At 36.7% G+C, this 13846-nt stretch overlaps 1 protein-coding gene across 1 annotated transcript; it reads left to right on the top strand.

Annotated features, from left to right (window-relative positions):
* The first annotated feature begins 3164 nt into the window (after positions 1-3164).
* On the top strand, positions 3165-10564 carry LOC134660825 (Y+L amino acid transporter 2). Its single transcript, XM_063516651.1, has 10 exons — positions 3165-3612; positions 4040-4142; positions 5512-5627; positions 5768-5893; positions 6896-6995; positions 7661-7829; positions 8333-8533; positions 9062-9211; positions 9834-10005; positions 10428-10564. Exons 1-10 carry the CDS (start codon positions 3408-3410, stop codon positions 10487-10489), a joined length of 1404 nt encoding a protein of 467 aa, XP_063372721.1. The 5' UTR covers positions 3165-3407; the 3' UTR covers positions 10490-10564.
* Positions 10565-13846: the final 3282 nt, after the last annotated feature.

Here is a 13846-nt window from a genome sequence, read left to right as displayed (position 1 = left end):
ATAAAGGCCTATCCAGATGAGGACAATTTTTCGCCAATCTGATTAAATTGTCCGATCAAATCAGGCCGTGCGGACGCAAACGCCTATTTGGCTCGCCGAATTCGACAGCCGATTATGACCAGTGAAAGCATATAACTGGAAACCGCCTTTGGGAACATTACCGTTCAAATTCTCGGGCCCAATTAGCACACATACACAATTACGCCTACATTTAAATAAGACGATACGTTTACAGAGCCTGTCTCTATTAAGCCCTTGCTACACGGTCGCCGACAAGCCTCTCAGACCGCGTGGCCTTGGTCTGGACGGACCGTGTAGACAGTTGTTTCCAACAAAATTTGACCAAAACTGACCAAGGTCAGACCAAGGACAGACGGTTAGAAGGCTTGTCGGCGACCGTGTAGCAAGGGCTTTACACTAACGTACACAGCTAAGTGTAGATGAAATGCATATAATGTCAATAACTACCAATCAGCGACATTAATCCGCTAATAACCTTCTTGCTGTACGTACTGGCCGCTGAGAGTTCGCGGTTCATATTTGATTAGAATATGACTTGGACAGGGATAGGTTTATGCCATACATTGAAGAACCAGTCAAATAATTCACGTATAATAATTTAATGCAGATTAAAACATAACTAGTTAAAATGTTGTTATGAAATTAAATGACAGACTAACTCAACATAATTAAATATTCATTGTTGTATAAATGTATTCCGCTATAATAAGTATTTTGTATATTTTATTATCAATCTGTATGGCAGTGTGAAGTCACGTTCAGAGCCCGTACCATGAGTCACTGACAGAGTCAAAACTGACATTTACGCTATCGAGAACGTAATTTACTTTCTATACATCTCGTTTGCACTAATATGCGAGTACGAGCGAGATGTATAGAAAGTAAATTACGTTCTCGACGGCGTTTATGTCAGTGCCAAACTGATGGTAGCCGTACTGGTATAGTCTGTCCGTTTTTCTAAGATCAAGTACGCCATAGTAAATGTATGGCGAACTTGATCTTAGAAATCGGACAGCCTGCAAAATTTACATGGGTACACGAATCGGGTCAAAAACATTTGAACAGGCGGAGTCACAATAAATCCCCACTTTCAGTTCCAATGGAAATATTTTATTATGTATATAGCCGGTCAAGCAAGTTTGTCAGTAGAAAAAGGCGCAAAATTTTGTATGGGACCATAACCGTTCGCGCGCTTACATTTTCTAAATTTGCCGCTCTTTTCTACTGACGGAAATGGCTTGAGAGAGAACCTACATATATGTGACAGTAGAGAGTGGATTCAAATGATCAACATTTTCAGATAATGTGTGTATTTGTTAAATTAATTCAGTGAAAGCGTGATAGAAAAAAATGTATCTACATATAGGAGACCGGGTATGATTATCTCACGGGTTATCTCATGAACAGGGGTCGGACAAAAAGTGCCGATGACGTAAAAATGACGTAATCTTGCACACAGGATGATGTTTGAGTTTGTATTTAAACTTCCGTGTGACATGTAGTAACAAAGTAGTATTAATGAAGTAACAAAATAATCGTAAATAAATCCATGGAATTAATAATACAGGTGGTAGGGTGATGTAGTGAATAAAATAAATTTCTTCGTTGGTATATCTTGATTACAGCAAGAGCAGTATACGTGTTTGTCACGTACCTCCAAAAACGGAAAATTGCCACAATATTCGAGTACAGATGACATTTTAGAGCGTTTTCTTATACATTAGTAAATAATTATACATTTTAGCTAAATATAATCGTGAAGATACAATAGCTAAACAATAACGAAGTCAATTTATTGTTCTTCTGATTGACAATGTGTCAGTCAAAAACGTACTTACTCATTTCAAGTGGCGATATCGTTTAATAAATGATAAGTGATAATTGTTTATGAAAATCAAAATACTATTTGAAATCATCCTATAAGTGGTTTGACGTCATCCGCACTTTTTGTCCGACCCCTGCTCATGAATAGAACATAATATTCTAGATATCTTGCCAGGCATCCACTCAATTTCATGTCTCTCTAATTGGACAGCTTTTTTCCATAGTTCTCTGCGAATAGCATCTTGTGGGAATCTGAATGGAAAGTAATATAAAATGACAATACCAAATTTGATTATTAATTTGAAATAACTAGGTAGTTTTTTTATAGTTCCATCTCATGAAATAAAAAAGGAAAATACAAATCTGTAAGAAGGAATTTATTACTACATTTATAATTATATAGAAAACACCTGAAACCAAACATAAGTTAATAAATTAGTCTACTTCATTTGGCATAAAACCATCCCTATTATCCTCGCAATTTAAAAAGTCGTATGTTGTTATGAAAGTCGTATGCAGTTATTACGTTTTAGCTTAGCACGATAGTATTGAAAAAATGTCGTCATGTTTATTCCAAATTTTACTGAAGTTATCTGTTTACTACAAGTGAAAAGTGATTCCACTGTCCTTGATATGAATTAAAATAACTTCTGCACCACTTCACGACACATGAAAACATTTTTAATTACAAAAAAACGTAGTTTTTATAAACTAATTTAGCCATCCGTCACTGACTGTCATCTCGGCCGAACTGAAGTTGCCAATCGAACACTCTGTAAGCACCGCCTACAATCGAATACTTTACGTTGGGTCATAATTGAGCGGACAGAATACTTCCATGGTTTATATGCGTTCACTGATTATGACCGATGGTCAACCAGATCTTGACAATAGAAAAAGGGGGCAAATTTGAAAAATGTAGGCGCGAAGGGTTACCGTCCCATAGAAAATTTGAATTTCGTGCCTTTTTTTACTGACAAGATTTGGTTAACCAGCTATAGTTACTCTCTACTATAATTTTTAAACGAATACCAATTGACACAATTGACAGCTGTCAAATTCAGTTGTGGTTATATTTTGTTTGATTGGTACTTTTGTAAGAAAGTTACTTTTTGTATCAATACAAATCAATTTATTGTGTGTTTTAGAAAGGCATCTTAACGACGTATCTACGAGGTATTATTTTATTATTACAATGCCATGTGTTCTTGTTCCTAGACTGTTGTGTAAAAATGTTTAAGAAACAGTGATTTCGACTTTATATTATTTATACTACCATTAGTATTATAACTAATTTAAAAATTATACCCTATATCTAGATTTTAAGTACATGAGATAAAGTATATTTTACTAAATTAGTCCTTCCTAAACATACTACCTTGCTTTTACTGGAGCCGGCAGCGAGATCGCCTCTCTATTATTGTAATTAGAAATGTGAAAGGTCAATTGCTGTAATGATCAGGACAACAGATTAATGAGATCGTAAACTGTAGACCTTCTTACAATTCATTACCAAGTTGGACTTCGTCGCCAGTGGTCACCCCTCAGCACACGAATTCAAGATGAGTGAAGAAAGGGTTAAGATGCGGAAACAGCTAGGGCTGTTGGAGGGGGTAGCTATAATCTTGGGCATTATATTTGGGAGTGGAATATTTATATCCCCTAAGGAGGTTCTGGAAAACACAGGCTCAGTGTGGGGGGCCCTGTCAGTGTGGGCTGCTTGTGGATTGTTGGCTACTCTGGGTGCTTTGTGCTATGCAGAATTAGGTAAGCTGTATAATTTTCTTCTTCTTTATACCTATTGTCTGGTAATATAACTATTACTTTTCATTTAATAATTTTTACAAGCTTTTTTTTAACTGGTCCTGTTAGTATGTTAGTGTGGGTAAAATCTTGGAAGCAAAATTTGACCCACTTCCCGTTTTCCGAATGAGCTGAAATGTTGCACATATAATGTACATTGGATGACAATGCAATATTGTGATATGATGATGGAGACAGGAGGTGGCCATGGAAATTCTGTGATAAAACAACCCAAACTAATTGTGTTTGGGGTTGTTAGAATCAATTGCATTAAAACAAGGAGCAAGGGATGAAAAATTTTTGCCAATGATAAATAGGAATTCATATTAAACATGATTGTTTAAAGCTAGTTCTCTAACATACCTACAATGATTTTATGTATTTTACTCAGGTACTACTTTGGTTCAAAGTGGAGGTGATTACCACTACATCAATGAAGCTTATGGATCACTGCCAGCATTTCTTTACCTATGGGATGCTAATTTGGTATTTGTGTAAGTAAACCCCATGATAAGTTTAAAAAAAAAATCATTATGTGTGAGTGTCGAGTATTGTAATATTTTGAGGATATAATAATGTATTTAATGCCTACATCCACATTTAGGAACAGGTAATTATTCTGATACTGTCATGTGGCAACATAGCACAAAATTAATTAAATATCTCAACCATACTGTAACTAAAATATGGCTTAACCACTCACATTTCGAAATCTTTAGTGGGATCTGCCTGTTAAGCCGCGGTCCTGGGTTCGAATCCTGGTAAGGGCATTTATTTGTGTGATTAACACAGATAGTTGTTCCTGAGTCTTGGGTGTTTTCTATGTATTTATGTATTTGTATATTATATATATCGTTGGCTGAGTACCCACAAAGCAAGCCTTCTTGAGCTTACTGTGGGACTTAGTCAATCTGTGTAAGAAAGTCCTTATAATATCTATTTATTTATTATTTATTTATTTATCTCTATGACATTTTCTATGAAATTCGGTGGCAACATTGAAGAGCTCAAGACCTTGACTGGGAAAGCCGTGGATTATTTTAAGAACTTTAGCTTTAAATTTTAATTTTATAATGCAGTGACATGTATAGATAAATGCCATACGATAAATAAATAAATATGACATTTAAATATAAAATCATTGGTCACTGCAGTAACCAAGGATGTGTGAGTGGTTATAGAAGTAACTTGGCACTTATTAGTTTAATTGCCATCCCGGCCTAAAACTATACCTACTGGTTCAGCAATTCCAAACTGATACTATACCCTTCTGATGACCGTGTTTCAAAATATGCTAGCTTAAATTTAACTCTGTTAAATTGTCAAAGAGCCATAAGTTAATTCGGACCTGAAGTACTATGTGTATGGATGCTGGTCGTTAGGAGGCTAAAATATTTGTTAGCTTAATAGTAATTCATGAAGCCAATCTTAGAATTTTAATAACTGCAAAAGTTTTTTAACAGACTTTATACAAAGTCAGGAAATAAACCTGATTTACTGTGTTTTATAGTTTCAGATAGCATTTTACTTCATTAAGGAATCCATGTTTATAATTAAGGTGGATATCCACATATAACATTCCTCTTAAATACAATGCACAACTATGCATTGTGTTCAGCATGGGGATGGCACAGTATATGGCAAGGACTATAATATTATCATATGATTATTGAGCTCTATGTCTATTTCAGCTATAAATTAATGTTCATATTATTATACCACAATAATATCATTAGCAGTTATTATTTTTTGATTTCCTTTTTGTTTTTCATCCATTTGTTAGTTAGCATCCACTGGTGCCTCTACTCTAATTTATCTATTTGACCAAAGCACATATTGCTTATCATGTATTCTTGTTTTTAGACCAAGCACAAATGCTATTATGGCATTGACTTTTGCTAACAACTTATTGGAGCCCATATTTCCAAATTGTCCAATTGAACCATTAAGCCAGAAATTAATTGCAGCAGTTACTATTTGTAAGTACATTGTTCACGCTAATTGCATGAGAACACATTGTCCTAATTCAACCTAAATAACTGAGGGATGATTTATAATATTTCAAAATGCGTATTGTCATTGTACTGTAATTTTTTTTTGTATCATATTATGTTTTCAGGTTTCCTTACATTTATAAATGCATATGATGTTCGGTTTACTACTAGACTACAAAATGTCTTCATGTTCACAAAAATATCTGCATTGTTTATTATAATTATTGGCGGTATTCTGTGGTTGTGCCAAGGTAAATTACATTGCATTATTTAAAAATAACTTTTACAGTACATATGGGGCTACTTTTCCGCACTAGTGCGTAAAATAGCACTTTTTGTGCGTGTGTCGAAACTTTAAAGTGCCATATGTACTGTAAAACGTTGTACATTACACGTGCGAATAACTATTACACTACATATGGTCCTATTTTACCGCACTACTCGCACTAGTGCGTAAAATAGCACTTTTCGTGCAATGTCAAAAGTTTAACACACGGACAATAAGTGCCTATGTCAATAATTTAAAGGGCCATAAGTATATTATGTACTGTAAAACTTTGTACAATACACGTGCGAAAAGGTAACTCGTGTCGATTTAAAACACTCCCTTCGGTCGTGTTTCAATTTATCGCCACTCGTTGCAAATTTCCTACTTTTCGCACTTGTATCGTAATATACTATTTTTAAGGCTTAGCGCTTTTAGGCTCACAATCCTAGATATTCGCGTGCTTTTTTCATTACCATTACCGAACTTGTGCGGTAATGTTATAATTATTGAACTAATGTGGTAATGTATGCTGACGCCTTTGTTAGGGTTTTGTACCTCAAAAGGAAAAAAACGGAACTCTTATAGGATCACTTTGTTCTCCGTCTGTCCGTCCGTCCGTCTGTCTATCAAGACCCTTTAGCTAGGAACCGCGTGCTGGTATCGAGCTGAAATGAAAACTGTATACTCGTCAGGTCTACAGTCCCTTGAAGCTGTGAAAAAATCAAACTTACCGGTTATGCCGCAAAAAACGTATATTTCGACATTTTAGACACGCTAAAGGGAATCAAAATTTATAGGGTACTTCCCGTTGATCTAGAACAATGAAATTTGGCAAGTAATATCGCCTTACACTACAAAAATCTGAAATGTAACTTCAAAAATAAATTAGCTAAATTTGTACAGAAACCTCGGTGGGCGAGCCCGACTCGCACTTGTCCGGTTTTTCATTGTACTCTTACTGTTTTAACAGTGTCTTTGTTTTCAGGAAGGGTCGAGAATTTTGAAGATGGTTGGGCGGGAACTAAAACGTCAGTCAGTGACTGGTCTGTTGCTTTCTACTCAGGCATATTTTCGTATTCTGGATGGTAAGATACACATTTTTTTTGTAATTATAATCATTTATTTACAAACAAGATGTATACAGTGGTATTACTAAAAGAAATTAAAAACTAGCTTAAATCTAAAATAGGCCCTTGATACACATTAATTTTTGTTAGAGTTATTTTGGTCTGACATTACGAGCTTTGTATTTGACAGCTAATGTAGTTGAGGATTGAGGAGTTGGACCTGTACGGCTTCGTACATTATGCGCTATGGCTCCGGTTAACGTTTGATAATTCGGCTACTGCAAAACATGGCGCCGTACAACACCATCTAGTTCAGCCGTTTAACTCTGGGCACATGTTTTTCTTAGACTTGTCACTTTTTTACACACCTCTTCTACAATTCATAAGTAAGGTAAACGTACTAGTGCTCGACATGCTAATGCCCAATAGATGACACCCTGCCGTCACCTCTATTGACGATTACTTAAGTTTCAAGATGACATATGTACTGGTACCGCGTCGAGCACCAGTACGTTTACCTTATTAACTTTTTTGCAAGAATAAGTTTATTGCCTATATCTGTAACATGATCTTTGAATTAAAATCGCTCTGTGTAGACACGCCTAATATCTACACTAGAGGTAACCTCCATCGTCGTCTATTTACATACGCTTGGATTTATCATTTCATGTACGACAAAAAAGGAGTTACTTGAATTTCATGACGGAGGAACTGAGGGATCCGTTCGTGAACTTACCGCGTGCTATTTACATATCTCTACCGCTCGTGACCGCCATTTATTTGCTGGCAAACGTCGCCTATCTGGCCGTGTTGGGACCTACCGGAGTTAGGGCTACTGAAGCCATTGCTGTCGTAAGTATAAATACATATTACTTTTTGAACACTATAGACTAAAATAACTTAATTAACACAATTGTATCCTGTTCTGTGAATAAAATGTAGGTAGTACTTTAATAACTATGATTGTATCTATCTATTCTCTTTTTTATAAAGATCATGACTTCATATGGGAGGTTTTTCATCAAAGCAATACAAAAATTAGAAATGGAGTCGAAAGTTGTACTTTACTATAGTAGAACTAAAGTCAGGTTTAATTAAAGTAATCTTTCGGCTCGTACCGTAATCTCTAGAACAATGCCGATGTATGTGCGTGCCACCCGTAGGTACTGTGCGTTGTTCACAGCAGTGTCAACTGGACAACTGGATATTTCTTTCTCACCTTTAATTGGAGAATTCCCAGTAGTTACCACTAAATTTATTTCAAAATTGTTTATTGCCATAAAAATACCCGTAATACTCCATGTTACGTCACAGATCCCATCGGACATTGGTTTTAAAATAACCAATATTTGTAGGATTTCTCCGTAGCCGCTTTGGGCTGGGTGCGGTACGCCATGCCCTCACTCGTCGCGATAGCTATCCTGGGCGGGCTGACAGTGCACATCATGACGTCATCGCGGATGTGCTTTGCCGGCGCCAGGAACGGCCACATGCCCGAGCTGCTAGCACATATTAACGTCAAATGCATGTCTCCGTTGCCATCGCTCATTTTTTTGGTAAGTGAAGGTGAAGAGTCTTAAGTGGGGACTTTTTTTAAAATATAAACATTATTATGCGACAATCTTACACAAATAGACATTCTCACAGTAAGTTTAATAAGGCTTGTGTTGTGTGTTGATATCTATAGATACTTAATAAATCATCCATACCACAGGAACAAATATCTGTGATTAATACACAAATAAATTGCCCTGACCAGGATTCGAACCCGGCACCTCCTGCTTCGCAGGCAGGGTCACTACCGACTAGGCTAAGAGGTCGTTTTTTTTTTTAATAGACCAAGTTCTCTTGACTTCTTGAGTACTAGATTGACGATTGTGGATTTACCAGTGGTGGGGCGAGAAGAATGCATGCTTGGCTAATTTGAGATATGTAGCACCGAATCGTACATGTTTCAAAGAAAAATCAGGCTAAAGTCTCTCCGGATTGCGTATCTTTTACGCTCCGCCACTGCGATTTACTACTGCGAGTAGCTACGCTTTTCTATCTGATGATTCGCATTACAAAGATTTTTTAAATTTCAGATGATTATTTCATTAATAATGCTAATTCCTAGCAATTTGACATCGCTGATTACGTACTGCACCATAGTGGAATCCTTTTTCACCACCCTCAGTTGCAGTGCCGTGTTGTGGCTGCGATATAAGAAACCTGACTTGCCCAGACCTATCAAGGTATTAATTTTATTTTACCATTTAAACGCCAAAGGCGGAATTACACGTGCCCATAACTATGCCCTTTGCGTCATAGCGTATAAAGTCACACAGATTTATAACAAATATATAAAACAAATATAGGTATAGGTAATTAGGTATAAGACTGCACCGACCAGGTGAAATTTCGCTTGAAAAAGTGCTACGCTTCGAGTATTTTGTATTTGCATCCGACATAATTTATACGATAACTGCCAAAGTTAATTTCATTTCCAACTTTTGTACCTAGTTGTTTTTTATTTAATAAGTGGCCACGAGTTGCCTTATGGCGGTTTCAGACTAGCGTATTTTTCTGCGCGTATAAGGTCGTTATGGCATTACGAGCTTACACGCGCGTTACGTTTGCTTTTTACGCGCTTACACGTGCGTTATTTTTCCCTACATTTGGTCTAAGATACGCGCGTACGCTCGTATAAAACGGTAGTCTAAAACCGCCCTTAAAATATGTTCTAAATTGAAGTTGAAGTGACCTAAAAGTGGCATCGATTAAGTCATAAGTAATCATCAAAGCAAGAACGACACTATCGTACAGCTCTTAAAAACTGCAAAATGCCTTGCTAGTTCTTTATAATGTGTGGTGCAGGTGCCTACATGGATGCCGGTGGTGTTCGTATCGCTGTGCGCGGTGCTGCTGGTGGTGCCCGTGCGCGCCGAGCCGGTGGCCGTGCTGGCGGGCGCGCTCATGACGCTGGCCGGCGTGCCCGTCTACTACGCCTTCGTGCGCCGTCGCCCCCAGTGGCTTGTTCCGATAGCCAGTAAGTTTTTGCTCAGCAACATGAACCTTCATTGATCATTCCTGTAGAAATTGATTTTAGCAATGCCTTTTATTCAACAACACTGCATATAAAATGCTACATTTACGATGTCTGATAATGATGATATTGATGATCGAGCCGCTATGTTGCTGGATATGCTATGTTGATGATCCCTATTCAATTTGAAGCCAACGGCGACAACCGGAGACCAAGACCTTAAGTTACGTACCTACTTCTTGACACCGACACCATAATCTCATTTTTCTGTAGGTATGCAAACTTGTATACTTACTTATTATCCCATGCATAAGACCAGATAGCCCAGTTTTTACATTTGGTCAAGCTCTGGTCGCGTTCGACCATTCTGTGGCCTTAAGGTACAAAAAAAAGTCACTCGCCTAAAACTATTATCTTAATTTCAGCCAAATTCACACACGGATGCCAAAAGCTGTTCCTATCCGCCGTAGAAGACAAAGAAGAATGAATCCTGAGACTTAATCTAGTTTAATTAAATCTCAACTTCTCTCTCTTCTGTTGTACAGTCTCATGTTGTTGATTTTTATGTACTTATGCTCCGGTCTGGCCTAGTGGTTAGTGACCCTGCCTGTGAAGCCGCGGTCCTGGGTTCGAATCCCAGTAAGGGCATTTATTTGTGCGATGAGCACAGATATTTGTTCCTGAGTCATGGTTGTTTTCTATGTATTTAAGTATTTGTATATTATATATATCGTTGTCTGAGTACCCACAACACAAGCTTTCTTGAGCTTACCGTGGGGCTTAGTCAATTTGTGTAATAATGTCCTATAATATTTATTATTATTTATTTATGCTCTTATTATTAGTATCCACTAGACTATTTTTGATAGATCTGCTTTGTGTGATTTAATTAGCCTTAGGTTTGCGTTGTTTTCTAATTTTAAATGTTTTGAACATTAATGTAAGTATTTGTGTGTGCTCTTTATTTAGGTACCGCATGGTAAAAAAAACACACACACTCGCTCCAAAAAGAACTTTAATTAAGAGTAAGTAGGTATGTTTTCCTATCAGAAATAATTTGTTATTATACTCATACAATTTATAAGGGAGCTTTTTTCCAACTTATATGTTTACTCGGAATCTTACTAATGCGGTCTACAGATAACAGAATTGCTCTCAACTTATTGTTACCTATATAGACGGAACAGGGTGGAGATATGTGTATGTAATACTAATCAAATCTTATGCCAGGTTCTTGGCGCGGCACTTTTGCGCGGCACATCTGAGTCTGGAAAGCGTTTAATAATCAGATATTGTTATGTCTAATATCAATTGGTCATAGTCTTATACAAGGTACCCACGAGGAACCCGAGAGGTTTTAACCACGCATTTCTGAGGCCAAAAGAAGGAAAAAAAATGTTTTGTTTTTTTTTCGATTTTTTGTATTTATACATAAAATGTAAATGCTATTTGTAAAACTGTTCCTCAAAAAGATTTTTTCTAAACCCTAGTTTTAGCAAAGTTTAACTTGTCAGTTTTTGACGTCTATCAGTGATATTAGGACTGGGTCCCATAGTGGCAACATCGCCATCAAAAAAGAGTTTTGTACAAAGTAACAATTTTTTTTCACTTGGTTTTAACTTTGAAACTAGGCGAATCCCCAAATAGGACGACTCATGGGCACGTTGTATATATAGTACCTAATGGCATCATTATTGTTATTTATTTGATTACTTACATGGAATTGTATAGCCACGCATCGATTAGCTAATGCCAGTAGTTTTATTACCATATGAGACATGTCAGACATGAGTAGAAATATCGTGTACACTCGACCTTACTCGACGTAAAGCTATGTTTATATTTTTCGCCTTATTATAAAAGAGTAAAGTCCAAAAGTGTAAACATCTGACGGCGGCTGATAACTTGGCGGTCCTGGACTATTTACGTCATCTAAATTTGAAATTTGAAAATAAAATTAAAACGAAATTCGAACAACTTAAAATGTATACATATACTTGGTCAACCAGATCTTGTCAGTAGAAAAAGGCGGCAAATTTGAAAAATGTAGGTGCGAAGGGATATCGTCCTATAGAAAATTTGAATTTCGCGCCTTTTTTTACTGACAAGTTTTGGTTGACCATCTATAGTTACATAAAGTGTCATTCAATAGAACTTGCTAACTACGAGGGGCGTTCAAAATATTCTCGGTATTGATATCTTACGACCTCTTCTAAAATTTCTTTCGTTACTGGCCGCTAAGGTTTATTCATTGACATTAAAAAAAAGTATAATTCGAACCGAGATAGTCTTTTGTTTTTCTGCAATTGCTGAACAAACATGAACATCATGTGCGAATTGACAATGTTAACTAAATTAGAACATCGATGCGTGATAAAATTCTTGACAAAACAGGGTAAAAATCAAAAAACCATAAAAGAGGAAATGGATTGTGTTTACCGTGAGTCTGCTCCTTCTTTATCTACCATTCAAAAGTGGTCAAGCGAGTTTAAACACGGAAGGGAGAGTAATGAAGATGTCCCTAGACCTGGCCGGCCTGTAGTAGCTACTTCACAAGAAAATATTGATAAAGTGGAAAAACTTATATTGGAAGATGGTCGAGTGAAGGTAAAATCTATAGCACAAGTAACCAATCTCTCTATTGGTACCGTACATGATATTATACATGACCATCTTAATATGTCAAAAGTAAGTGCAAGATGGGTTCCGCGAATGCTGACTCGGCTTCAAAAAGACATGCGTGTAGCTTGTTGTTCCGATTTTATTGACCTGTGCGGTGAAAATCCTGATGAGGTGCTGCAAAGAATAGTTACTGGAGATGAAACCTGGGTTCATCATTATGACCCAGAGAGTAAACAAGAGTCCATGCAGTGGCACATTAAGGGTTCAGCTCATCCCAAGAAGTTCAAGGTCATCCCTTCAGCTGGCAAGGTCATGGCCACGATATTTTGGGATTGTGAAGGAGTATTACTAATCGATTATAAAGAAAAAGGTGTAAATATCACAGGACAGTACTACGCTAACATTCTACGTCAATTAAAGGATGTAATTAAAGAAAAGAGGCGAGGAAAGTTAACCAAAGGTATTCTGCTTCTGCATGACAACGCCCCCGTCCATACTGCTCATATTGCCAAGGCAGCTATTGTTGAATGTGGGTTTAAAACTATTACTCACCCACCGTATAGTCCGGACTTAGCCCCCAGCGACTTCTTTTTGCTCCCCAATCTTAAAAAGGATCTGCGTGGAAATAAATTTTCTGACGATGAAGCATTGAAGGCGGCAGTGGAGGAGCATTTTTACACGAAAGATAAAAAATATTTTTACGAGGGATTAAAAAAATAATTGATCGATCTTTTAAGTGTATGAACATAGGGGGGAGTATATTGAAAAATAAAAATATCAAACTTTTCGTACTTGTTTGTTTTCATTCTCATACCGAGAATATTTTGAACACCCCTCGTATGTAAACGATGTAAACAAACCACCATACTAAAATTGACACTGAATGTCAATTTACTAGTAACTTTTGTTTACATAGTTAGCAAGTTCTATTGAATTACACTCTACTCATTATATAGATTTTTTTAAAGAACGGCATATAACTTTGACCCGTCTTCTTTCACTGATATATGTTATTTTAAGTATCAAACGGTGTCGCCAACGCCATCTACCCGAGTATAGGCCAAGGGTGTGGCGCCATATATTCGAGATTTTTTTTTTCTTGATTTCCGTTTTTTCCTTAGACTTTACTTATTATATCCTATACGGAATTACATATATCTTTGTCCTGAGCGATGGCTTTTTTGGCATTGTACAGTAAGCTGACTACTTATAAAAATGATGT

Source organism: Cydia amplana, chromosome Z, assembly GCF_948474715.1.
Source record: "Cydia amplana chromosome Z, ilCydAmpl1.1, whole genome shotgun sequence".
Taxonomy (NCBI): Eukaryota; Metazoa; Arthropoda; class Insecta; order Lepidoptera; family Tortricidae; genus Cydia; species Cydia amplana.
Note: the sequence above shows the minus strand (reverse complement) of the source record. Positions and strands in the feature narration are given on the sequence as shown.

What these genes read in the sequence shown, in the direction of transcription:
- LOC134660825 (XM_063516651.1), top strand. Translation starts at nt 3,408, where the DNA reads ATGAGTGAAGAAAGGGTTAAGATGCGGAAACAGCTAGGGCTGTTGGAG. An exon ending in GATGCTAATTTGGTATTTGT is followed by an intron (nt 4,143 to 5,511) that starts GTAAGTAAACCC and finishes TCTTGTTTTTAG; the next exon opens with ACCAAGCACAAATGCTATTA. An exon ending in CTACTGAAGCCATTGCTGTC is followed by an intron (nt 7,830 to 8,332) that starts GTAAGTATAAAT and finishes CAATATTTGTAG; the next exon opens with GATTTCTCCGTAGCCGCTTT.